We start from the raw sequence: 25,257 nt of genomic DNA on the forward strand, positions 1-25,257 counted from the left end.
AATCTGTAACTTAAAACATTTAATATATATTTTTTTAACGTTTTAAAGGAACATCAAGACTTAAAGGCAAAGTTCTCTAGGACTGTTTTTTTTTTTTTTTTTTTTTTTTTTTTTTTAATGTGAGGCTTGAATTCATAACCCTGAGATCAGGACCTGGATGCTTAGCCGACTGAGCCACCCAGGTGCCCCCTCTAGACTTTTTAAGGTAAAACTGGTAGAAATGACACTGGTAAGAAATTCAGGGCTTCGGGAGGGGGTGGGGGGTGGTAGGGAGACGGGGAAGGATTCTGGCTTCTCCCCCAGCTAGGGCTTGTTCCCTTTGCTCTGGGTTTAAAGGATGAGAGAGCCCAGCGTCCAGCACCGAATGAAGGCAGCTATTGTGATCTCCGGGGGCGGAGAAGGGAGGCTCAGTGCCAAAGGGTGTGGCCCAGCCAGAGGCTCTGGGAAAGAGCAGCCTTGCGTCCCTACAGTACCCTCGGCGACTGCGTCTGGGCGGGAGGGGAAAAGTCTGCAGAGTCCCGGGCTCCGCCCCCTCCCTCCTGCTCCGCCCTAGCTCTGGCTCCACGCGGTTTTCACCAAGCGCAGCGCAGACCGGGTGGTCGCAAGGCAGACCCGGATTGCAGAGGGCGTGGCAGGGAGAACCGCAAGCCCCTAAGGGGGTCGGGTCTGTGACTTCTCCCCGGAAAAGAGCGAGCAACGCGCTCTGCGGGAAAAACTGGACTCCACAGGCTTCCGACGACAAGCCTGGGACGAAGAGTCCGGGAGTTCTCAAGGACAGGTGAACGGCCCCAGGAGAAGGACAGGCAGGGTCACCATCTGGACCGCCATGGCCGCGTCCGCCCGTCGTCTGTGCCACATCGCTTTCCACGTGCCCGCGGGGCAGCCCCTTGCCCAAGATCTGCAGCTTCTCTTCGGGTTCCAGCCCCTGGCGGTGCGGGAAGCAGACGGCTGGCGGCAGTTGGCCCTGCGCAGCGGCGACGCGGTCTTTTTGGTGAACGAGGGCGCTGGGCCCCAGGAGCCCCTGTACGGCCTGGACCCACGTCATGCTGTGCCCAGCGCCACCAACCTGTGTTTCGACGTGGTGGATACGGGCGCTGCCGCCCGGGCGTTGGTTGCGCGGGGCTGCAGCGTGCCGGTGCCCCCTGTTAGCGTGAGGGATTCTCAGGGCACCGCCACCTATGCCGTGGTCAGATCACCTGTGGGCAACCTCAGCCTGACTCTGCTGGAGCGCGCCGGCTTCGGAGGGCCTTTCCTGCCGGGCTTCAGGCCTGTGCCCTGTGCAACCCGCCCAGGCTGGGTCAGCCACGTGGACCACCTGACCCTGGCCTGCACCTGTGGCAGCTCCCCAACATTGATGCGCTGGTTCCACGACTGCCTAGACTTTCGCCACCTGCCACTGAGCCCAGGTGAGGATCCGGAGCTGGGCCTCGAGGTGACAGCAGGATCTGGGCCAGGGGGACTGAAGCTCACCGCCCTGCAGACCATGCCAGGCAGCTCTGCCCCCACCCTTGTACTGGCTGAGTCCCTGCCAGGGGCTGCCAGTGGACAGGACCAGGTGGAGCAGTTCCTGGCCCGGCACAGGGGACCAGGACTGCAGCACGTGGGGCTGTACACGCCGAACATAATAGAAGCCACTGAACGGGTAGCAGTGGCGGGGGGCCAGCTCCTGGCTCCTCCTGAGGCATACTACCAGCAGCCGGGCAAGGAAAGGCAAATCCTAGCTGCTGGGCATGAGCCTAGCCGGCTAGCCCGACAGGGGATCCTGCTAGATGGCGATGAAGGCAAGTTTCTGCTTCAAGTCTTCACCAAGTCTCTCTTTCCAGAGGACACCTTCTTCCTGGAGCTGATTCAGAGGCAGGGGGCGACAGGCTTTGGCCAGGGCAACATCCGGGCCCTGTGGCAGTCGGTGCAGGAGGAGCAAGCCTCCAGGAACCAAGAAACCTGAGAAGGGTTGGGGCTGGGTTCACCCTCCTGTCCTGGAGCACAGGGCCTATTGCAACGGAGAAACACCCATGGAGGCTTGGAGTGGAGAGGGCTTTGTCCCCAGGGCCATACCTGCCAGAACTTGAATCTCTCACTGGGGTGCCAAAGAGGTGGGATTTTATTTTTTCTTTTAAACTATGAAATATTCTTACATAGTCTATAACTAATATATATGCAAGATATAAAGAATAAAGGAATTACGTAATTAGGAAACAGAATATATCAATACTTTTGAACCTTCCTTGTGACCTCTGATCCCATTTCCCTTCACCCCACCCCTAATTTTATTATTAACTCCCTGATTTTCTATATTGTTTCACTACATAGGAAACAATACAGATATAAATTTAGTATTTGAGGTAGGAATTTATGACAGAACAAATCCTCCCTGTGTTTCCCTTCTCCCCAGGGAGCAGCCTCTGCAGGTGGGGAAGTGTTGGGTCAGGGCTGAGCCCAACCACCTGCTCTAAGACAATACCACTACTCCAGTCAGAGCTGACCAAAGACCTGGACCAAGGGTGTTGGGTGTCAGCCACTGGCAGGGGCCCCCTAAAGCTGCCTTCTCCTTCTCTCTTGGAGGTTAGGGGAGGACAGATCACTCTGGACAGAATGCCCACCTCCACTGCCCAGGGCTGGCTGGGAGCTTGGCCAGAAGTCAGCACCAAGCAGGACTTTACCACTTTCTGGGATCCCCAGAGGGAAAGAATGAGAGGACTAGGAGGAGGGCAGGAAGTCTCCAAAATGACTACAAAAATAAGCACTTTATTAAACAACAGGATTCTCAAGAAGTAGGGGCTCCGGCGGTGTCACTGCGCCATACTGTTGAGGCTGGATACATCAGTGGGGTGGTGGGGCCGAAAGAAACTATCCAGGACTTGCTGGCCTGGGCTGGGCTTTCTCTGCGTGGATGGAGCAGACACCTGGGATCTTTTGGAACCCTGTGCAGAAGCCAAAAGAAGGAGGTACTAAGGGGGCAACAGAGTCCTCTCCTTCCACCCCTCTCCCCATTGCAGTGATAGAGCTCAGATTCTAGCCTGAATGTTGTAAAGCTTCCAACCTCTTCTATCAACTCTATATGGCAGCCCAAGGTAGTCTTCCTAAGATACAAACCTCACTCCTCTCCACCAAAAATGCCTTAGTGGCCTGGTGTTCATGGCCCTGACTGGCCTGCACAGACCCTGCTATGCTTACAGCTCCTTGAGCACTGCAGACTGCATTGTGGCACCTTTGCTCATGCTACTCTTGGGCCTGGAAAGAACATTCTTACTGCTGATTCCCCTCCCAGACCTGGAGAAAATGATTCATTTCTTGAACCCAGATTACCAGCTGCATCTTCTAAGCAGCCTTTCCTGATCCTTGCCTCCCAGATAGAACTGAAAGCTCTCCACCTTATAAACCACAAAACTTGGTACAAGCATTTCACATACCTGTGACCCTGTTGTTAACATCATTTGTTCTTATTCCCTTTCCACCCTGGACCCTAGACTGTAAGGTTTCAAGATAAGAACTGTTCCTCTCCCTATGGTGAAGCCTGGTGTGGATAATGTTCATCCAAACATGTGTCATTTAACTCAACTGAAAACCTGTGGATTCGGGCCCGGGGAGAGATGCCTGGGTGAGGGCCAAGAGACTCACCTTGCAGGTCCCCGGCCGTTGGCCCTCGTATACACGGAACACCTAGCCAAGGACAGAGGGGGAGAGTGCAGGATTGGCATCTTTCCCCAGAAGAGCCAGACCCCTTTGTTCTCTCAACTTCATGCCCTAGTACATCTGTTTAAAATATGGTTTTTTCCTTTTACACAGTAATAGGTTCACATAGAACATATAGGAAGCACAAAAAGGTACAATGAAGACAACACAGGTAGTGCCTTTTTCATGGCGGTGGAGACAGCTGCGGTGTGAAACTCCTCCCGGGTCAGCCAGCGAGCTCCAGGTGGTGTGGTGGTCACTGGGATCTGCCCTTCCAGGGCCAAACCATATACTTGATATGTCAGCTTGATGTGAGAGAAGGTGTGGACCACCTGAAGGGAGGGTCAAGGGACTGAAACAGGCCTGTGGATATGTCCACAAAGCCATCACTCCTGCTCCTTCCACTGGTCACTCACCTGCCCAAAGTGCTGGAGGTGGGTGGCTGGGAGGGGCCCAACCCAACTCTGTAGTTCCCGAAGCAGGGCCTCATGCTGACATTGCCCTGAGGGCTCTGCAGTCACAGATGGGAACTCCCACAGTCCTGCCAGCAGACCTGAGAGGAAGGACAGCCAGGTGTGGTTGGGCCTTAGCTGCTGACTCCTCCATTTCTTCCGTGTTGCTCATGCCACTGCCCTCCACTCCGAGGATCCAGGTACCTGACTTAGGCCTCTGCACCAGCAAAATTCGAGCACCCCCAAGGGCCCTGGGCTGCTCCAGAACACAGGTGGCAGAGCACTCCTCCCTGGGGGGCCTCCGGCTGGCCTTTCTGGGAAAGTTGGCCACTCCCAGGGTCTGGTCCCAGGGCTCTGTGGGAGGCGCACACAGCTGGCACTGTCCAGCGCTGGGAGCTGGGAAGAGAGATCCCAAAGCCCCACTCAGGCTTAGGTGAACTTAGATGCCAACCCCAGAGAGCCGGCCGTGGCCCAGCTCTGCAGAATCTTATTCAAGTTGTAGGATTAACTAGAATGATGCTTCCACAAGCAGCTCCATGACAGTGCAGTGAAGGGCTGGGGCTGGTACTTACCACACTCCTCCACATCAGGACTGCCTGGCAGGCTCTGTGAGGCTACGAGCTGTTCCCGCTCCACCTAAGAGGCATAAGGCAAGGTGTCATAGGGAAGGGGGTCACCCTCTAGGACCCCTGCCTGCCCCTTCCCCAGATGGCTCACCCTCTGGTGTGCCCGGCACACGCTCTGCACAGGGCACTGGCTGCAGCGTGGGTGCTGTGGGGTGCATACTGTGGCCCCCAGCTCCATGGCTGCTTGGTTAAAGTCCCCTGGCCGGGCTGGGTCTACCAGCTGCTGGGCTAAGCTCCTACAAGGAAACATTGCTGTAACCCAAAGACACTTTGGAGACACCCTTCCCAGTCTCCCCTATTACCCCAATATCCTACCAGAGCTGCTGGGAGACAAAGGTGCTTCCGGAATCAGCACCAATGGCTCGGACACGGCACAGCACCCGTACTACATTCCCATCTACCACACCAGTTGCCTGGCACAGAGGAATCCAGAAGTCAGCCTGGTCTGGGAGGAAGGTGGGTGGGCACACACAAAGTAGGGGTGGGCTATGGACTCACCTGACCAAAGGCAATGGAAGCAATAGCTCCAGCTGTGTACCGCCCCACGCCAGGCAGAAGCTTCTGCAGAGTCTCTGCTGTATGTGGCACATGGCCCCCTAGCTCTTCTACCACCTGATTGGGGTGGGAAGGCTCAAGGTTATGTGCTACTTGAGGCCCTGGGGCTCACCCTCCCTGTCTCCCCCTTACCTTCTGGGCTCCCTCCTGCAGCCTCCGGCCTCGAGAGTAGTAGCCCAGGCCAGCCCAGAGCTGGTTCACCTCCTATGGGTAGAGTCAGAGAGATCAGTGGTCAGTCCTCAGTTGTCCCCATTCCCCCTACCTTAGGGTGGCACTCACCTCCAGGGATGCACTGGCCAGGTCCTGCAGCGTTGGCCACTTCTAGAGCCCGAAGGTGATCGAAAGGAAGTAAGGTCAAGGGTGAGAGAGGTGAAGGAAGCCTTCTTTACCCCCACCCCAAAGGCTAGGCTTTCTCTGGGGTCTGGCTCAATGACCCTTCCCTTCTTTCCCTGAAGTCACCTGCATCCATCGGGTATAATAGTCGATCACCGTGGCAACCTGGGTCTGCTGCAGCATGACCTCTGAGACCCACACTGGGGGAGAGGGGTTGGCATGAGGGCACTGCTGAGCTGCCCTGCTCCCAGCCCACAGCCCCTACACCCCAGACCAGTGGGCATCCAGGCAAAGCAGCCCTGTTCTCAGGAGATGCACTCACCAGCATACGCCCGCCTGTCAGGGTCCACCTCACCCTCTGCCTGCCAATGCATCCCAGACAAGGAGTTAGTGTGGAGGGGGCCTGGCACTAACCCCCCACCCCACTGTCCCTGCCCCCTAGCCTGCTTACCCGCCTTCTCCAGGGCAGGTCCCGTTTCTCTCGGTCGTACCAGCTCAGAAGGTTCTCCCGAAAGACTGTGACCTCGGCTGTGTCTCTGAATAGATGGTATGGGGAGACAGAGGCCCGTAATACCACCTCCTTCTGCCGCCTGGCCAAGCCTGCTGGGGCCTCAGGAAACTTAGGCATAGTTCCTGCACGGACAGTGCACCAGGTACCCAGGGCACTGTAGTCTGGCTGCTCCACCTTAGTGCTTCCCCCAAACCCTTGCTTAAGGTTTGAACCTGGAGTCAAACCAAAATGCTGTGTATGTAACCTTAACCAAATTTCTAGCCTTAACTTTCCTAGGGTGGTAGTGCTGGCTCCTTTGTCTCTGGGTCACGATGAAAATCCAACAGTTTCAGCCAAGCATAATGTGTACCTGTTCAGGACTTTCCCATTTACAAAACACTTTCAGGCTCATAAACTCATCTGATCCCACAAAAGCCACAGGAGGAAGGAAATACACAAGCTACCACTCCACGTCACTGGTAAGAAAGCAGCCACTCAGAGAAATCATCCCAAAGTTACACAGCAAAGTCAGAATTAGATCGTAATTAGTCCCTTGAAGCCTTGATGCACAACCACGCTGTCTTCCCAGCCTGAATCGACCTTTCTTTCATGGCCAACGAAACCAACCCCTTCACCTTTGACTCAGACCAAGCTCCTCACCATCAGGGGTAGAAGGCTTGACCTGGCTGCTGCTAAGGACCTGCTTCTCCCTTCCCTCATGGCCAGACGCCTGATTCTGGCGACAACTCCTCACAGCGGTTCGTGGCTTCTTCATGATGGCCTAGAAGAGAAAGGCCCAAAGTAGTCTGTCACAATGAGGTTGAATCTTGGGGCACTTCAGGGAGTATAGCCACTTTCTCTACAGCACTTATTATAGAGTGTCTAGCTTTTCTTACTCTCCAGATGCTCATGGGGTTGCTCTTGGCTGGCTGTGGCACTGAGGTATGACCAGTAGGGCTGTTTCTGCAAGTGACTTCAGAGGGACCAACATTAGCATAGTCCTGGAGACACACACAAAAGAAGAGGCTGGGGCTGGGCTGGGGGCTGTACAGGAGCACCTGTACGTGTGTCCCTGATGTTTACTGTGACTGCGTGTGTGGACAGGGCTTCTTTAGGTATGTCTAAGAGCATGGGGCAGGTAGGAAGTTTATCTGCTCAGAGATGTGGCACATTTACACCGAAACAGGCTTTAGCAGTCATGCAATCCAACCTCCATTCTGCAGAAAGGAGAAACCAAGGATCAGAGATGTTAAGATATTTTTTTAGGGTGCCTGGGTGGCTCAGTCAGTTGCACGTCTGACTTTGGCTCAGGTCATGATCTCGCAGTTGATGAGTTTGAGCCCCACGTCAGACTCTGCTGACAGCCTGGAGCCTGCTTCAGATTCTGTGTCTCCCTCTCTCTCTGCCCTTTCCCCGCTCATGCTCCGTCTCTCTCTCTCTCTCTCTCTCTCTCTCTCTCAAAAATAAAAATAAGCATTAAAGATATTAAGAAAATATCTTTTTTTTAATGTTTGTTTTTATTTTTGAGAGAGAGAGAGAGAGAGAGAGGCAGAGAGACAGGGAGACACAGAATCCAAAGCAGACTCCAGGCTCTGAGCTGTCAGCACAGAGCCCGATCCAGAGCTCAAACCTACAAATCGCTAGATCATGACCTGAGCCGAAGTTGGATGCTTAACTAAACTAAGCCACCCAGCTGCCCCAGAGATGGTAAAAGATTTGCCTGAGAGCAGATGGCAAGTTGGCGTGGTGGTGGGAGGGGATGAGCTATTTTTTATTCCTAATCTTTTCCTGATCTAGTAAATCATAGCTGGCTGGCCACTAGTAATGAGAAATAGGTCTCAATTTCAATGAGAAATTGATCTTCACTACTCCCTTACTGTTCTTTTGGTGCACTTTTCTCTATATAGCTAACAATTAGTGAAGGTTTGCCATATGCCAGACCTTATGCTAAGTGTTTTACCAATTTCTCGTACAATCTCCAGATGACTCCATTAGGTACTTTCTAGTATTACCTCCATTTTACTGATGAGGAAACTGAGGCTTGTAGAGATTAGGCAACTTGTTCACCCAAACCCTAAAGGTCTGCTTCCAGAGACTGCACTCTTGTGCTGTGCTATACTGCAGTCCCTGAAGCTTCAAACTCTCTCCTTAAAACTTAACTTCATCACCTCATTTTCATCAAAAGAGCTTGCTTGCTCCCTCAGAGAAAAAAAAAAAAAATGAATGTACAGATTTGCTACACTCTACACTTATCTGCATTCTCCTTTTCCTTCCTCCCATTAAAGAATGGTCTCTCCTAAACTGTCCAAGCTCAGGGCCCTGCTCCTCAATCCCTTTTACAACACCCACTCTCCCCTTCATAGCCAAACTTCCTTCACCAAACTCACTAGCTCCGTAATTCATTCTACAATCCATTCTCCAAAGAGTAAAGCAATCTTATAAGACATGATCGTGTCACTTTCTTACTTAAAACTTTCAACGGCTTCCCACTAATTCACTGAATAAATATTTATGTAGTGCCTACTTTGTGCTGAGCAGTTTTAAGTACTTGGAATATTTCAGAAATAAAACACCAAAGGTTCCTGTTTTCATGGAACTTGTATTCTAATGGAGAGCAAAAAATAAATAATGCACATAAGTAAATTATATAGGCTGTCAGGTGGTAAATACTAGGATACACAGAAAAAAAATATGTGAAGGGAAATAGGAGTGGTGGTGGTGGAATGTTGCGATTTTAAAGCACATGGATGGTCATGGTGGGCCTTATTAAAGTGGTATTTGACCAATGACTTATGGCAGTTAAAGGAGTTAGCCATGTTCTAGCCACGGGAAAGTCATACTAAAAAAGAGCTAGTGGAATAGCCCTAAGGAAGGTGCCTGTTTGCAGAATAATAAGGAAGCCAGTGTGGTTAGAATAGACTGAGGAAGGATAAGTAGTAGATGAGGTCAAAGAGGTAAAGAAGGTGGGGGGCATAGAATCACTAAGTACCTTGTAAGCCACTGGACACTCTGTCACACTCATTGCTCTGAAAAGCCAATCCTCTTAAAATAGTTCTGTAAGCTCCAAAGATCCCCACCTTCCTCATCTCCTCACTCACTTTGCTCCAGCCATTTGTTTGCCTAAATAGTTGCTTCAATCATCCAGGTGTCTGTCCACCTTGACACCTCACCCAATCCTTCCCCTCTGCTTGGACAGCTCTTATCCTGTGCTTCATCCAACAGTTATTCATTCTTTCAGGTCTTGACTTAAATGTCCAAATCAGCCCCCAGTATTATCCTCTTGTGTAATTCTCCATTTTTCCTCTTACACTAATTGTAATTTTACATTTGTGTTTGTTTGATGACTGTCTGCTTCCCCCACTTGACTATAAAACTCCACGAGCAAGTACTGAGTCTCTTGTTGACCACTGAGTCCCCAGAGCTTAGCACAGTGCTAAGTAAGCTGTATACGATAAACAACAGGATGGGAGAAACCCAAACAATTCTGAATAATGATGAAAAAGACTCAGTAGAGAGAGAAAAGTTGAAGATGAGCTAGAAATAGTGACTAACTAACGAAAGGGTTGACTCCTTGTGGGTCCAGAGATGAGAACGGGAGCCTTTGAGAAAGAACAGGTCTCTCGCGGTATCAGGAGTCAAGTCCAATCACCCTCTAGGTCAAATATACCTCCTAAGTGCTTACAAGTTGTCCCTTCCTCGCCGTCCCTACTGCCGGAGCCTTAACTCAAGTCCTTATTATCACTTCCCTATATTATTTCAAAGGCTTCCTAGCCAGTCGGTGGCTCTAATCCCTCTGGCAGCCTCGTCTCGCGTCCCCCTCTCCGTCTTTTCACTTCCTGGACACGAAGCTCCCATTCCTCCCTGGGAACTTGCCTATTCCCAAAATATCCTTTCCCCCACACTCCCGTCTCTGCATAACTCCTATGCGTGCTTTAGGCTGCACCGGGGTAGCGCCACCTCCTCTGGGGAGCCCGGACCCCATCCTCAACCCTGGGCAGAGCGGACGAAGACAGCGTAAAGCTACCGCCCACGTTCCCACAAGGTGCATGCGGGGAAGGAATTACCTACCTCCCACGCAGTCTCCAAGGCCCGGCTTCCGACGCACGCCAGAGGGCGTGGCTCCAATCCACGCTGTGCCAGCCAAAGAGGTCCAAGCGCGCGCTGGGACACTTCCACCGCGCCAGGCCCGGGTCGTGTGAACGGAAGTCAGACCCGTCTGCGACTCGGGGCGGGGGCAGGCCCCGCCCCGGTCCCTACAGCAGAAGCCGCGCGGAGAAACGAAGCGGAAGTCCCGAGTACCCCCACACACCACTCAGGCGAGGGGCCCTCCGTGTCATGGCCGCCGACAGTGACGATGGCGCAGTCTCAGCCCCAGCGGCCTCTGATGGTGAGTGGCTTCCCAGGGCTTCCTCCTTAAAACTCTGTGCGCTCCGGCAAGGGGAAGGCCTCGGGCTTACGGCTCTAGAAACTGACTTCCAACGTTCAACTAGCTCACCCCCGAACCAGCCACGAGGAGACTACAAGTCCCGGTGTGCACCGCAGCTCGGCTGCAAAAGCCTTGCATGTTGGGAGCTTAGACGGGGACCGTGGGGGCATGTCGGGAGATGTAGTCTAAGGCTCATGGTTAAGTGTAGCGGATTGGGAGTCGTGGTCCAAAGAAGTGGGACGTGTTGGGGGCTTGGGTGTGAGGAATTATTTATGAGGCTCTGGGGCATAGTGGCTACCATCGCTTTTGGCTACTGGGGCACAGATCGGACTGGGCCACAGTCCGACCTTCCTCTTCTGCGGATTGTGTTGCTGAAGGGAGAAGTTATTTTCCCAAAAGCTCACATAAACCACTGGAAGACGCAGGCTTTCTCTCCCCAAATTCAGGGTACTGCTCATTTCAAGGCCTGTGTGCAGAGCATGTATGGTACAAAGGGTTTGAGGAGAAAGCTGCCATTTCTTGCCTTAATGGAAACTGCCCCCCAACATTCCGCCCCCAGCCATGGCCTGCCTTGGTATTGGTTTCCCTGGACCCCTGCCTGAGCATTAACATCCATTGCTCTCCTTACCCTCAGGTGGTGTCTGCAAAACCACAAAATCTGGGGAGGAGCTAGTAGTCCAGGTTCCTGTGGTGGATGTGCAGAGTGACAACTTCAAGGAGATGTGGCCATCCCTCCTGCTGGCCATAAAGACAGCTAGCTTCGTGGCTGTGGACACGGTGAGGGTTGGGGAATGGGGAGGACAGGTAGTTTGAAAGGGCTGGTTGGTGCTGGGAACCTAACACAACTCTCCCTTTACCCACTCATAGGAACTGAGTGGGCTTGGGGACAGGAAGAGTTTGCTGAACCAGTAAGTATAAGCCCCGATCTTAGTGTCAGCCTTGGCAGGAGGGGAAGACCTCATCCCTGGAGTAGAATTCACAGTCCTGGGTGGTTTGAGGGCTAGCTCCCAGCCACAGCCACCCCCTAAACCCAACCCCAAGGTGCATCGAGGAACGTTACAAGTCCGTGTGTCATGCTGCCAGGACCCGTTCTATTCTCTCCCTGGGCCTCGCCTGCTTCAAGCAGCAGCCAGATAAGGTATGGGCTGATCTCACATCTATCCCTGGTCTTTGGCTGGCAGGGAGGAGGGTTGAGATCCTGGAGAACATCAGGTGTGAGGTGTTTTTATCCCAAATCCTGATATAGCAGATCCTTTCTCTCCCAGGGTGAACACTCATACCTGGCTCAGGTGTTCAATCTGACCCTGCTATGCATGGAAGAGTATGTGATAGAACCAAAGTCTGTGCAATTCTTGGTACAGCATGGCTTCAACTTCAACCGGCAGTATGCTCAGGGTATCCCTTACCACAAGGGTAATGACAAGGTAGGTTTCCAGCCTTGAGACTGCCCCTTCTGTGGCTTCATTTCTTCCTAATCTAGGCTGGGTACGTAGGGAGGATCTGCTCAGTATGGGAAATCACTAGGGACAGGGCTGGGGAAACAAGCCTGATACATAGAATAGCATTGGGTAAGGCAGGGAGGTAGAGCTTTCCAGGTAGGGGAGCCAGGGCGAAGTGTCCTGCAAAAGAGGCTCCCTAGGGGACTGTTCTTCCTGATGACCTCTTTGTTTCTACCCAGGGTGATGAGAGTCAGAGCCAGTCAGTGAGGACACTCTTCCTGGAGCTAATCCGGGCCCGCCGGCCCCTGGTACTACACAATGGTCTCATAGACTTGGTGTTCTTGTACCAGAACTTCTATGCACACCTTCCCGAGAGCTTGGGAACCTTCACTGCGGACCTGTGTGAAATGTTCCCAGCCGGCATTTATGACACCAAGTATGCTGCTGAGTTTCATGCCCGCTTCGTGGCCTCCTACCTAGAATATGTTTTCCGGAAATGGTGAGGAACTGGTTGAGGTTTAGGGATGGGGCCTGGTATAAGCCTGACTGTTTCATTTACATAAGGTATTTATTGAGTGCCTACCATGTGCCAGGCACTATTTTAGGTGCTGAGGATTCAGCAGTGAGCAAAACAGACAAAAAACCCTGTTCCTATGGAATTTATACACTAGTGGACCAATACCCTCTTGCGCTGTTGCAGTGAGCGGGAAAATGGGAAGCAGCGGGCAGCCGGCAGCCCACACCTTACCCTGGAGTTCTGCAACTATCCTACTAGCATGAGGGCCCATATTGACTACCGCTGCTGCATGCCCCCTACAACCCACCGTCCTCATTCCACCAGTGTCTGTGACAATTTTTCGGTAAGAGTACCCACCCATTTCCTGAGGCGGGGGGGGGGGGGGGGGGCTTTACGTACCCCAGGCTTCCTGTCTAAGCCTCTTTCCTATCTCTAGGCCTATGGCTGGTGCCCCTTGGGACCGCAGTGTCCTCGGTCCCATGATATTGACCTTATCATTGACACTGATGAGGCTGTGGTGGAGGACAAGCGGCGACGGCGGCGACGTAGGGAAAAACGGCGGAGGGCTTTGTTGGGCCTGCCTGGGAAACAGACCTCTGAGGAAAATGAGGATGGCCCTCCCGTGAAGCAGGTCTGTGGGGATGGCCTCAAGGCTGAGGAAATTGATCAGGAAGTGGCTGAAGATGAGACTAGGAGCCAGCCTGGCTTGGAGAAAGGTCACAAAAATGACTTGGAGATGGGGCTCAAAGCAACAAGGCTGGAAACAGCTGATGTGGCTACCTCAGAAGCGCCAGGAGGTCAAGCCAATCCTCACCCAGTGGCTGGGGATGGGTTGCATCGAGCTGGTTTTGATGCCTTTATGACAGGTTTTGTAATGGCCTATGTGGGAGTGAGCCAGGGACCCCAGATCTGTAGCTCTGGACCCTGGCTACCTGAATGCCACAACAAGGTATATCTGAGTGGCAAGGCTGTACCCCTCACAGTGGCCAAGAGCCAGTTCTCCCGTTCCTCCAAAGCCCACAACCAGAAGATGAAGCTGGCTTGGGGCAGCAGCTGACACAACTTCTGCCTAGCACTCAGGGCCCAGGACAAGAACTGAGAGTGGAATACAAGTGTCTGGGTCCCTCTAGCTTGTGAATGACAGAGTTGGGGGGGGTCAGGGCGTGGGGTCCTGGCAGAGATACTGCTGCATCTGTCTTGGACCTTCTCCTTTACCCCAGAGGATGAGGAACAAGGGTACACGTAAGAAGGCTGACTAGCACCTGTAACACCAACTTTATTTATTTTTAAATCTGAAAGTGTCTTGGGAAAAAGTATTACCAAAAAATCAACAGAAACAAGTTATGAAAATATTTGACCAGCTTCATCTTTGGTTATTTCTTATTGCGGCTCTGTAAGGACAGACTGTTCCCATAGCTCCAGCCATAGCAGGAAGGGAAGAAAATCAGTCCGTGTATAAACCATTTAACCAGTTGGGTGTGTCACATGTTGACAAATACATAGAGCAGGCCCTGGGGCCTACAAAACCAGCCCCACTCCCAACCACAAGGTTGAAAGTTTTATGGGGCAGAACATTAAGACTCCTTCATAAATATGAAAATAGATTAATCAACTGGAAAAGACCTTTGAATAGGTTAGCTAAGAGCCATGACCACTACACGGCCTCACCCTCCCCTTGCATAGAAATGTAGTGATGTGGTCTGACTGTGCAGTAAGTGCAAACAGCAATTATTCAAGTGTCTTAGACATACTGGCAAGAAGCTCCCCAGTCTTCAGGTCTGAGAAATAGCCATGCCCTTTATGGCTTCCTGGTCAGCACCAGGTTCCATCCAGTAGCTTATACGCCCCAGGAAAGGGCAAAAGACAGACCTGGAGTAGGAAAGGAACCTGGGGTAATAGCTGCCTGCCAGCGCAAACTAGAACTAGGAGTCCTCTGGTCCTGTCTGGGGAAGTGCATTGGGAGTCGGGTGGGAGCCAGAGCTCCTTGCTGGATTTCAGAAGCTTGGTATCATCTGTTGGCCCTAAGTAGGAAAGCCTTTCACTGCTGTCTCCCCTCTCATGCACAGCCGTTAGGCACTTGGAATCCCCATATTGAGCCTGGCTTGGCCTAGCCAGCCTGCTCTGTAGGCCACAGGGAAGAGTCAAGGCTGTACATAAGGGGGCCCAGTGGCTTCAACTGAAGGCCCACCCCCAAGGTGAGCTGGGACTAGCCCCCCTCACCCATCCTGTTCTCCCTGGGTTTTCAGGCCTACGCCTGAGACAGAAAACGGGACTGGAGCCAAGCTTCTTGGCCTTTCTTCTTCTACCTCCATCTCCTCAGAGGCACCTGCAAGGCATGGACTAGCTCCCTGGGGCCTGGGCCCAAAACCGTTTTCTTCTTGGGGACTGGAGCAGTCCATGGCTTCATGGGCTAGAACAGGTGGTAGGGCAGATGCTCGGAATGGCGGGATCTCTCTTACTCTGTACTTGAGACTACTGAGGCGTGGTGGGGGCCCGTCAGATAGTGAATCTTCTCGGCCCACAAATGGACAGGCCTCTTGATGCAGGAACTCTGGTGAACCAGGCAAAGAACGCCACCGGCGAGCAGGTGGGGCCAGGGGCTCCTGCCAATCAGCCAGAGGCAGAGTTCCAGGCCCTGGTGCATCTAGGTCAAATACCAGGGAGATGACAGACTTGCTGGGCAGGTCAAAGAACTTGATCTTGCCACCCTTGAGGTCCTGGCGAGCACTGAAAGGGTTGATTTTGGGGGTGCGGACAGTACCACCTCGTTGTGGCTGGTAGTAGGGGTCCAAGACGTTTACTGTACGTGGGGGCTTACGGGAAAAGATGTCTGACTGGCTTCGAGACAGCCAGATAGTACGTCTTGGGCGTGGGGACTTGGGAGGGATCTTGTCATCCAGTGAGCTCAGTCGCTTTACACCAGGTCCCTTCTCCGAGAGTCCTGAAAAACAGTCAAGCCAGGGTTACTCACACTAGTCATGACAAACAGAAGCAGCACCTTGTGCCACAAAGTGTTTCACCAATGAGAAACAAGAGAGGCAATATGCCAAGTCATAACTCTGAAGAGTCCCATACTTTTTCCATCATCCCCTGCCCCTCTGCCTTTCTTCTGGACATGAGATCCTGCAATGAGCCCTAGAGAGGAAGGCCCCACATCCTAATTTCTTCCCTTGGGATCAGGTGAAACACTATGGTCTAATCTCTTACCCTTGGCTGTGGGCTGCAGCTTCCTGTCCGTCTCCAGCTCTTCTTCCTGTAGATGGCTCAGAATTTCCTCCAAGGTCTTCCCAATCTCCGCAAAGGATGGGCGTAGTTTGGGGTCCATCTGTGGTCATCCACACCAGCCATTAGCCCTGCGCTCCTATTTTCCACCCCAAGGATGGCGTTTGAGTCTGTTTCTGGCATCTTTTAAGATTCAGGTGTGCAGCTAAGCTCTTTTCTGAAGGCCCCAGGCCATGAGGATGATTCCCAGAGCTAAGGTCAGGGGAGATGCTGTTGTCTAATACCCTCCCCTATCAGCACCCTTTCTGTATGGGTCTTATCCCCTTGTTGGGCACAGAACCCTCCGAAAGAGTACGCTTAACGTTAGTTTGTTCTGTTCTTGAGTTCTGCTGCTAACATGTTTCTGGGAGCTACCTGAGGAAAGCCCAGCTACCCCTTGGTCATAACAGGTAGGTCCAGCCCCAGAGCTGTATAAAGTGAGGGTTAACAAAAGTTCTTCCCATAGGCCTTAAGACCAGCTGGACCCAAAGTCCAATCGAAACCTGACCAGAGCTCTATCAGTATCGAAAGCAAGAGGTGGTAAGTCTACCCTGCAGGCTGAAGACTACAATACAAAGCAGTTTTCCTTTTCTTGGTCCAGGGCTCTGGACTATCTGTTAGGCCTGGAGGAGGGGATGTGGGCACTGCCACTCATCAGTGAAAATGAGGCTCCTCATGAACCGTAATGAGCAGCTTGTCCCTACAGTCCTAACCAGGTGAAAGGAGTTCAGCCAGCCCCTGACCAAAGCTGGGGGAAGGGGAGGGAGACACTCACATTACAGCAGTTGAAGGTGAGCTGCAGAAATTCTGGGGGACAGTCTCCCACCATATGCTGGAAAGCGTCATAGTCTAATCCGAAGTTCTGTGGATGGGTATGGTGGGGAGGGGACATTGGTAGACTGGTCATTAATCCCTCCACCCATCCTGGCCTGCTTAGGAGAGGCTGAGAATTGCCCCAAAGAAGTAACCACACAGACAGTTCCAGCAACTCCACCCCAGTAACAACAGTTCCATAGCCTCAAAACCAGCCCCATCCCAGTGGCACTGTCCCCTATGCCTGCAGCTCACCTCTGTGCGAGGAAGGTAGTCCGGATCAGCTTGGATGCGGGCGATGATCTCACAGAGGATGATACCATAAGAGAACACATCCGCCTGGTGGGTAGTTAAGACCTCAGTTTCCTTCTCAGTGGGGTGAGAGGTGGGGTCTGTGTCCCTTAGGTCTGCCAGCCCAGGCCTAAGCCCTGTATTTCATTCAGTTCATTTACTGGGTAGCTGCCAAGTACCAACCCTGCTCTGAGCAGGATGTAGATACTTACCGTGAACATACAGGGTGATTGATCCTGGACACTTTCCTGGTAAGAGTGGATTCTAAGGAGAACCAGGCCCTGGGCTCCCCAGACTCACCTTTTCATTGTAGGGCTCATCTCGGAGAACCTCAGGTGCCATCCAGAAGGGTGAGCCCACCACAGCCAGCTTCTCATTCCCCATGCTGTGGGGTGGGGGTGAGGGGAGAGATTATATGGAGAATGAGCTCACCACTGGCTGGTGCAATGGGATATCTGACCATTGGGAATTCTTCTCCCTGAAGAATGGACACAGACTAAGACTGACCAAATTTAGGGAGCTGAGATTGAACTGTAACCAAGTTCTGGCCTCTGGGGAGGAAGCTGGCGTTTTTCCTTTGCTTCAGTCTCTTCTGTGACCCCAGCACCTATTAGGGCTACCCACCTGACGTCAGGAATCTTCTCAGCCAGGCCAAAGTCAGCTACCACTGCAGAGTAACCATTCTCATCCCTCTTTATCAGGCAGTTCTAGGGTTCCCAAAGAAGAAGACAATGTGGCTCAGAAGGGGGACCAGCCAGCCATAGTGTTACCACCACCCCTCCCTGCCACAGGGCACCTTGTCTTCTTGGTGAAACTACACTCAGGCTGACCCAGTGGTCAGACCTGGGACTCCATCAGCCATGTGAAATGAGTTAGCCCTGGATCTTGGGTGGCTGCCATAAGAGTCATATGCTTCAAACAAATATTTATCTTTGCTTTTATATACTAAGCATGGATCTAAGTGCCAGAGAAAGCTCAATGAACAAACATCTTTGTCCTCTTGGAGCTTACAATCTAGTGGAGGAAGACGGACTATCAGGTCCCTGCCTCCCATCCTCTTTTCCTCAGAATGCAGAGACCCAAAGTAATATAAGTGTAGGACAAGTGCCAGGCCTGCACTACCTTTCATTGCCCAGAGGATCACAACCAACCTCCTCAATGGCATTAAAAGTCTATGATCTGGCTCCAACAACTGGCCTGCCCCCTACCCCCGGCTGCTGCTCCTATGCACACATCTCCATCTAAACTTGTCACAGACAAGCCTGACCTGTGAAGCCTGAACAGCCCCTTCAAGCCTTTGTCTTTGCTTCTATTGCTTCCTTCCATTTGGAATGTTCTCTCAACTCTCCTTTTCACCTCAGATTTTATGTGTTTTGTTTTTTTTTTTAATTTTTTTTTTCAACATTTATTTATTTTTGGGACAGAGAGAGACAGAGCATGAACGGGGGAGGGGCAGAGAGAGAGGGAGACACAGAATCGGAAACAGGCTCCAGGCTCTGAGCCATCAGCCCAGAGCCTGATGCGGGGCTCGAACTCCCGGACCGCGAGATCGTGACCTGGCTGAAGTGGGACGCTCAACCGACTGCGCCACCCAGGCGCCCCGTGATTTTATGTCTTTTAAGGTAAGTGACCTTTCCATCCTGTCGTCTCCAGCTCTCACCACCCTCTGTCTTCTCAGCTCCTTTAACTCCTCCTCTATGCCACTTCCTCTTACAGTCTAACAGAGAGCAGGTTCTGGTTCAGGCCCTGCACTCAACTCATGAGAGAGGCTCAGGATGTGCTCACCGAACAAATGCTGCTGTCCCCAGAGAAAAGATGAACGCAAATGGCTTGTAAATAAACACAAATCAGCAACCGGCTCTCCCCAAACAGCTACATTCAAAATAGCCCTACACCACTCACTCATGAGGCACCTCACACCACCTTCTTCCTCCAAAGGCAGGAGAGAGTAGGGATCCTTGGCTCAGGGACATTTCTGGGGCCAGCAAGACCCTATTTGACCCAAACCTACCCTCCCTCCTTACCAGGTTTGGCATGCAGTTGCCAAGTCACCTCCTGCTTACTCTACCTCAGGTACCAGTCACCCCCCGCCCCCTACTTTGGCCTTGACATTATCATACTATTTTCTCCCTGAGCTGGAGGGAGCCTGTGATTTCATCACATCTAACCTGGGCCCGAGTAGACATGCATCATCTCTGGCTTCCAAGCAGGACCATCCTTGTACTTGTCCTAGCTTTGGCCTTCCCATCAGGTTCTGCTGGCTCAGCACCCCATAACCCCCTGACTATGACCATGAGAAGATGGGCCGTAGGCCAGCTTGCCTATTAAACAGCTGAAGCCCGGGCCATAGGGCACAGGCTTATGAGGCAGTGGCAGCTCAGATCTGTCACCTATTTTTCTCCCCTCCTATTTGATCTGCAACTCCTTTCTCCTGTCTCCAAGGCTCAGTCTAAAGTCCTACTTACTATTTGCTTTATAGCCCTCAGAAACTGGCCTGTAAATTCAGCCTTGGAGGAGGAGATAAGGAACAGAACATGGCCACAGTACTCTGCCCTTGTCAAAGCTCTGTGGTTTCTGCCCGATCTTCACATTCATAGACATCTACTGTCCACTCACTGCAAATCATCCATCTAGGAGTACAGGACTTCACAGTAGCTTCTTTGAACAGCTGAGAAATGGCTAAGGCAGGGATGATCAGGGCCCCACAATATGGGGCAAGGCTACCCAGTTTGCCTCTGGTCTGGAGGGTGACCACTGCCCCTCATAAAGTTTCTCACAGCCAATAGCTGGGCATTGGAGCCAAAGACAAAGATGGGATACTGAAAAACAAAAGAGCCAAATTTTAGAAGTCTGTATTTCTAAAGGGATAAGGCAAATGAGGAGGAGCCCTGATGGATTAGCCCTGGTGGTATTTTCCAAAATCTCCTGAGCCTGTCCTTAATGGGGTCTAGGCTAGCAAAGTTTGGCTGGCAACACTTGCCGTTTTTACTTCCTTATCTCCCACTCATTCCTCATGGGTTTCTGCTGTAAGTTCTCACATGACTCTAGGGCTTTAAGCTCAATAGACAAAAATTAGTCCTTATATTAACTTGATCTTTCTGCTGTTGACATTGTTGATTCTTTCAACACTTTTACATATGATTCAGGAATCATTAATACTAGGAGTGCAGAGAATAAACAGTTGTGGTCCTGAAGCTAACAGACTAGCTATTAGAGGCTAGTTAGAGGCTATTCCTGTTCCCTTTCAATTCTTCTCTCCTGGCTTCTGTGACACTACAGCCCTGGTTTTCCTTCTCTACCTTTGGCTACTGTACAGGCTCCAGTGCAAGTACTTCTTCCCATCTCATGCTCTCAGAGTTCTATCTTGAGCCTACATCTCTCAGGCTCCATTTGTGCTGATGACTCCCAAATGTATATCCTCAGACCTGACCTTTATCCTCAAGCTTCAGATTTGCATATCCAGTCTATTTCTGGACATCTCCTGGATTACTCATATTGAATTCCATACATGCAAACCTGAACTCACTTTTTTCCTCAAAAGCTAAAGCTAGCTAAACTAGCAACCTGGGATTCACCCTAGATTTTTTACTCTTACTCCAACTAATTTAGCTTCTAAATATTTTTCAAATCTGCCCCTCCCTCTTCATTCCCCACACCTCCCCGCCCCCACCTTTGCATTAGTCCAGGTCCTCCTTATTCCTCCCTGGGATATTGCAGTGCTCTTCTAACTGATCTCTATGGCTTAGTCCAGGCTTGAACTCCATAATCCACCTTCCTCATTCCTGCCAGCATGACCTTAGTAAAATGTAAATCTGTGTTACTCTCCTGTTTAAAAGCCATCAATGACATACTGTGTGATTGTTTTTATATTAAACTGCCCAGAATAAGCAAATCCATAGAAGTGAAAATGGATTAGTGGTTGCCCAGGGCTGAAGGGAGAGGGGAATAGAATCTGGGGCTTTCATTTCGGATGGTGAAAAGTTCTGAAGTTAGATAGTGGTGATGGCTGAATGTACTAAAAACCACTGAAATACATACTTTGAGAGGGCAAATTTTATTTTATGTGAAGTGTATCTCAAAAAGCTATTACTTTAAAAAAACTGACAGTGGTTTTCTTCATTTCCTGTCTAGAAGATTAAATCCAAGTTTGATAGTATATGATCAGAGTCCTCTCTTTTCAGCTCTTATTCCCTACCACTCCTACCTCCCAGTCTGCCCATTGTACTGTTCATGCCACTATGCCTTTGTTTATGCAATTCCCTTTGTCTACTCTGCTCTGGAATATTAGCCCCACCACCTGCATGTGCACGCACACACACTACTTATTCATAAGTAGAATTCAATTTTCAAGATTCAGCTTAGGTATTTACTCTTCCAAGAAGCCTGCTCTGTACCCTCAGGTTGGGTTAAATACCACTTTTTCAAAGCATCTTATGCATTGTCCTTTCTGTAACCTTAGCATCTGCTATATTATAATGAAAGTGTCTGTACAGTTCATTCCCATGACTATAGACTATAAGCTGTAGGAAAGCAGTAATGTCTTAAGAGGAAGGTGGCCCAGAGAATACTAGGTAGTATCCCTTCCCTAGGGTAAGGGAAAGATTGCCTACTTCTGTCTGTCTGGTACCATAGGAATTACAAAACATTCTTCACAAACATAATCCTAATGGTTCTTCAAAATAACATTGTCAGATGCGCAGATCTAAGATGTTTACATTTAAGGTGATAAAAATGAAGCTTTCAACTCTAAGTGGTAAAGACCCAAGTCTCCTGATTCTAAAAGGTTCTCACATAATGATTCTGTCCTCCCCAGAAAAAGAGGCTGATGAGCTTTCCCTTGGGGACAGCAAGGTCATGGCAGGAGCAATGCAGTCTCAAGAGAGTAGCCTGGTCCATGGAGAAGGCAACACTGTGTACAATAACATAAGACCCTTTCACTTGTGACTGCAGCCCCTACCTTAAATGTTGCCCTTGGATTCAAGGGCATCTAGTACAATGCTTGCATTTCTCATCTAACTTGGATGCGGCCCCAAAATAGACTATGTGGCTAGAAAATGGGGCGCCTGGGTGGCGCAGTCGGTTAAGCGTCCGACTTCAGCCAGGTCACGATCTCGCGGTCCGTGAGTTCGAGCCCCGCGTCGGGCTCTGGGCTGATGGCTCGGAGCCTGGAGCCTGTTTCCGATTCTGTGTCTCCCTCTCTCTCTGCCCCTCGCCCGTTCATGCTCTGTCTCTCTCTGTCCCAAAAATAAGTAAACGTTGAAAAAAAAAAATTTATAAAAAAAAAAGAAAGTACAAAATATGAAGCCAGACCAATTTTCAGGCTGTGTGAGGTGCAAGATCCATTGCATAGAGGATAGAGACTTCTTTATTCAAAAGTATCCTTGCCTATAAAAAATTTTTTTCCCTTGCCTATAAAATTAACAACACAGTAAACAACAAATTTTGGTGAGGATGCTGAGAAAGGGGAATCCTCTTACACTGTTGGTGGGAATGCAAACTGGTGCAGCTCTGGAAAACAGCATGGAGGTTCCACAAAAAGTTAAAAATAGAACTACCCTGTGACTTAGCAATTGCACTACTAGGTATTTTCCTCGAAGGATCCAAAAATACAGATTCAAAGGGGTACATGCACCCCAATGTTTATAGCAGCATTATCAACAATAGCCAAACTATGGGAAGAGCCCAAATGCCCACTGACTGATGAACTGATAAAGAAGATATTGGGGGGGGGGGTGCGCACACTGGAATATTACTCAGCCATCAAAAAGAATGAATTCTTGCTATTTGCAACAACAACATTGGTAGAGCTACAGCGTATTATGCTAAGTGAAATGAAATAGATCACTCAGAAAGACAAATACCATATGATTTCACTCATATATGGAATTTAAGAAACAAAACATTAACATATGGGAAGGGGGAAAATGAGGGAAATAAACCATAAGAGACTCAATTACAGAGTACATACTGAGGGTTGATGGAGGGAGGCGGGTGGGGTTAGCTAAATGGGTGATGGGTACTAAAGAAGGCACTTGTTATGATGAGCTCTGGGTTTTATATGTAAGTAATGAATCACTAAATTCTACCCCTGAAACCAATATTACACTATATGTTAACTAACTTGACTTTAAATACAAATTTGAAACAAAACAAAACAAAACTGTCCTTGCCTAGAGTAAGCAGCAACCATAAGAAAGGCTCAGACAGACTTCCCTGAGGTGAGGGTTGACCTTTTCAGCTTCAAAAAGGAGCCCACGCACTGCTGCTACTTGGCTCCCATTCCTCTGTCCTCACCCCTATTATAATTCATCACACCATAGCAGAGAGGCTTCTATGTTTGCCTCTTCAAAGACAGTGAATGATCCCATTCATCTATGTGTCTCAAAACCTAGAACAGACACACAGAAAGGGCTTAGCAAAAGTTTGTTATATGAAAGTTTGGGCAGATAATCGAAACAACTGGGCTTCTTTTCACATATGTCAAAGGCATACACTAATCATACATTCAACTCTCCATTGTGGGGACTGAGCTGACAAGAGACTCAAAAAGGGTGGGCACGAATGCTTTCTGGAAGCCAACACAAACCCTTCAGAACTGGGCCACAGTAGACACTTGAGAGCAGTTCCTGAGGTCTCCTAGAACAGCTGTACAGTCAATATTGACACTGAATAAAACCACCTGAGGGGCACCTGGGTGGCGCAGTCGGTTAAGCGTCCGGCTTCAGCCAGGTCACGATCTCACGGTCCCTGAGTTCGAGCCCCGTGTCAGGCTCTGGGCTGATGGCTCAGAGCCTGGAGCCTGTTTCCGATTCTGTGTCTCCCTCTCTCTCTGCCCCTCCCCCGTTCATGCTCTGTCTCTCTCTGTCCCAAAAATAAATAAACGTTGAAAAAAAAAAAATTAAAACCACCTGAGCGAAGAAATGCCAAGTCCATTTATTAATGTTAGTTCCAAGCTAAAGCTATTTCTGCAACAACAACAAAATGGCTTTCATGTGCCATCACCTCTTTCCCCTCACACAAACTCACTCCATTAACCCAGTTAGGATCAGAGAGGAAAGTATTGATTCTACATCTCAAGAAAGGTTCAGAGGTTCTTTTCACAGCACAGGGAAATCAGAGACTGAACTGCACTCCAAAATGCTCAGAGGCTGCTACAGTCCAAGTTTCTTAGAAGATTATCCGGTTTACTGTAATGTGTCCCATCCCTTGCCCTTGCCATCACCCTGTGATGCCATATCTTTACCACAGCTCTTATGTAATAATCTTCACATACCTGTCCCCCCAACAAGACTAAGAGCTCATGGATAGTAAAGATTGGGTTCCAGTAATTTTCTATGTCTCCAATACTAGATCTTCTAATAGAATAGTATGAATGGTTCCCAAAAATTATTGATGTTATTCATTATAGTAAAAAAAAAAGAAAAAAACCTACTACAGGGTGCCTTAACAGACACTCTGTCTCTCCAGCACTCAATGTTGTTTCTAATTCTTGCTGTCTTCAGTCTCTGAAAACTGGCATTTTCTGCTCCTAGTTGTGTGGTATAGCCTAAGACCATAGTTGAATAGGCTTTCTACTCTGGTGGAGTCACCAGAGTGGTTTCTTTGGAGTCAGTGAAAAACCAAAACCAAACAACCAAGAATAGAGGTACAATTCATAATTCACACTCCTAGGGATAACCTAAGAAGTAATGGTATTAAGCAGAAACAAACTGCTCTCGGCTGCTCCTACAAGCCAAACCTTATGTGTAGTACTAGTTACTCCCAGAGCTACTGATAAAAGCCTGTGTGTGATGATTGCCACTTCTTGATGGAGCTCATGAATTGAGTTTCTTATTTAAAAAAATTTTTTTAATGTTTATTTATTTTGAAAGAAAGAGCGAGTACTAGCAAGGGGGGCGCAGAGAGAGAGGTGAGAGAGAATCCCAAGCAGGCTCCGCACTGTCAGCACAGAGCTCCATGCTGGGCTCAGTCTCATGAACCGTGAGTGAGATCATGACCTGAAACAAAATCAAGAGTCGGACACTTAAATGACTGAGCCACCTTGTGCCCCCATTTGTTTTTCTTGAACTTGAGATTCCCTACAGTGCACTTCCCAACCTGTCTCCAGGTTGCAAAGTCATTTTTTCTCACAACATGGGAGTATCCTAAATATCTCCTTACAGTTCAGATCCAAGAAATCACAGCCTAGAGACACGGAGAGTTCTTTCTCCTAAGTTCCTAATTTCTCTTCTCAAGGGGATACCCACTCCCCATTAGGAAATGGACCTATAGGTCCAAAGAGGTTAGTCATTGTTACAATACAACATGACAATCCCAGACAGAACTACACTTGGACACTAGCATGATGGAGCAAAGTACTTTGGAGGCACAGAGGGAATACGA

At 50.0% G+C, this 25,257-nt stretch overlaps 4 protein-coding genes across 11 annotated transcripts in view; 2 read left to right on the forward strand and 2 right to left on the reverse strand.

The window, feature by feature from the left end:
* Positions 1-332: 332 nt before the first annotated feature.
* On the forward strand, positions 333-2,203 carry HPDL (4-hydroxyphenylpyruvate dioxygenase like). The gene has a single exon (XM_025912605.2). It carries the CDS (start codon positions 827-829, stop codon positions 1,943-1,945), a length of 1,119 nt encoding a protein of 372 aa, XP_025768390.1. The 5' UTR covers positions 333-826; the 3' UTR covers positions 1,946-2,203.
* A 522-nt stretch (positions 2,204-2,725) lies between these two features.
* On the reverse strand, positions 2,726-10,325 carry MUTYH (mutY DNA glycosylase). Of its 5 annotated transcripts, XM_086716805.1 has the most exons (17): positions 7,212-7,648; positions 7,025-7,129; positions 6,789-6,909; positions 6,090-6,271; positions 5,961-6,000; positions 5,765-5,838; positions 5,585-5,626; positions 5,438-5,509; positions 5,249-5,362; positions 5,066-5,163; positions 4,842-4,986; positions 4,697-4,760; positions 4,329-4,520; positions 4,089-4,225; positions 3,852-4,004; positions 3,619-3,660; positions 2,726-2,921 (listed from the first exon to the last, which is right to left on the reverse strand). In XM_086716805.1, exons 1-17 carry the CDS (start codon positions 7,257-7,259, stop codon positions 2,790-2,792), a joined length of 1,761 nt encoding a protein of 586 aa, XP_086572931.1. In that variant the 5' UTR covers positions 7,260-7,648; the 3' UTR covers positions 2,726-2,789. The 5 variants fall into 5 exon arrangements, 2 of the variants coding, with proteins under 2 accessions (XP_086572931.1, XP_086572932.1); XR_015254669.1 differs by having other exon boundaries at positions 3,619-4,004; positions 7,025-7,101; positions 7,212-7,645; XR_015254668.1 differs by having other exon boundaries at positions 3,619-4,004; positions 6,090-6,238; positions 7,212-7,638.
* Positions 10,326-10,385: 60 nt separating this feature from the next.
* TOE1 (target of EGR1, exonuclease) lies at positions 10,386-13,862 on the forward strand. 2 transcript variants are annotated; one of them, XM_025912207.2, is made up of 8 exons: positions 10,386-10,515; positions 11,189-11,331; positions 11,422-11,462; positions 11,596-11,692; positions 11,820-11,978; positions 12,233-12,492; positions 12,694-12,853; positions 12,947-13,862. In XM_025912207.2, exons 1-8 carry the CDS (start codon positions 10,464-10,466, stop codon positions 13,565-13,567), a joined length of 1,533 nt encoding a protein of 510 aa, XP_025767992.2. In that variant the 5' UTR covers positions 10,386-10,463; the 3' UTR covers positions 13,568-13,862. The 2 variants fall into 2 exon arrangements, with proteins under 2 accessions (XP_025767992.2, XP_086572933.1); XM_086716807.1 differs by lacking the exon at positions 11,820-11,978.
* TESK2 (testis associated actin remodelling kinase 2) overlaps positions 13,767-25,257 on the reverse strand; it is a 132,965-nt gene continuing 121,474 nt past the window's right edge. For all 3 annotated transcript variants that reach the window (XM_086716803.1, XM_025934968.2, XM_086716804.1), the window contains 6 exons: positions 17,500-17,582; positions 17,176-17,260; positions 16,840-16,923; positions 16,547-16,633; positions 15,718-15,835; positions 13,767-15,451 (listed from right to left, as the gene is read on the reverse strand). In XM_086716803.1, coding sequence (XP_086572929.1) covers positions 14,727-15,451; positions 15,718-15,835; positions 16,547-16,633; positions 16,840-16,923; positions 17,176-17,260; positions 17,500-17,582 — 1,182 coding nt within the window. In that variant the 3' untranslated portion in view covers positions 13,767-14,726. The remainder of the gene's footprint in view (positions 15,452-15,717; positions 15,836-16,546; positions 16,634-16,839; positions 16,924-17,175; positions 17,261-17,499; positions 17,583-25,257) is intronic.

Source organism: Puma concolor, chromosome C1 (genome assembly GCF_028749965.1).
Source record: "Puma concolor isolate L17-30 chromosome C1, mPumCon1.1.hap2, whole genome shotgun sequence".
In the NCBI taxonomy this organism is placed as follows: domain Eukaryota; kingdom Metazoa; phylum Chordata; class Mammalia; order Carnivora; family Felidae; genus Puma; species Puma concolor.

Coding starts and splice junctions, on each gene's coding strand:
- HPDL (XM_025912605.2), top strand. CDS start 827: ATGGCCGCGTCCGCCCGTCGTCTGTGCCACATCGCTTTCCACGTGCCC.
- MUTYH (XM_086716805.1), bottom strand. CDS start 7,259: ATGCTCTTAGACATACCTAAAGAAGCCCTGTCCACACACGCAGTCACA. Junction 5,627..5,764: donor ATTATACCCGATGGATGCAG/GTGACTTCAGGG, acceptor TTCGGGCTCTAG/AAGTGGCCAACGCTGCAGGA. Junction 5,363..5,437: donor TGCAGGAGGGAGCCCAGAAG/GTAAGGGGGAGA, acceptor CACCCCAATCAG/GTGGTAGAAGAGCTAGGGGG.
- TOE1 (XM_025912207.2), top strand. CDS start 10,464: ATGGCCGCCGACAGTGACGATGGCGCAGTCTCAGCCCCAGCGGCCTCT. Junction 11,463..11,595: donor AGGAAGAGTTTGCTGAACCA/GTAAGTATAAGC, acceptor CCCAACCCCAAG/GTGCATCGAGGAACGTTACA. Junction 11,979..12,232: donor ACCACAAGGGTAATGACAAG/GTAGGTTTCCAG, acceptor GTTTCTACCCAG/GGTGATGAGAGTCAGAGCCA.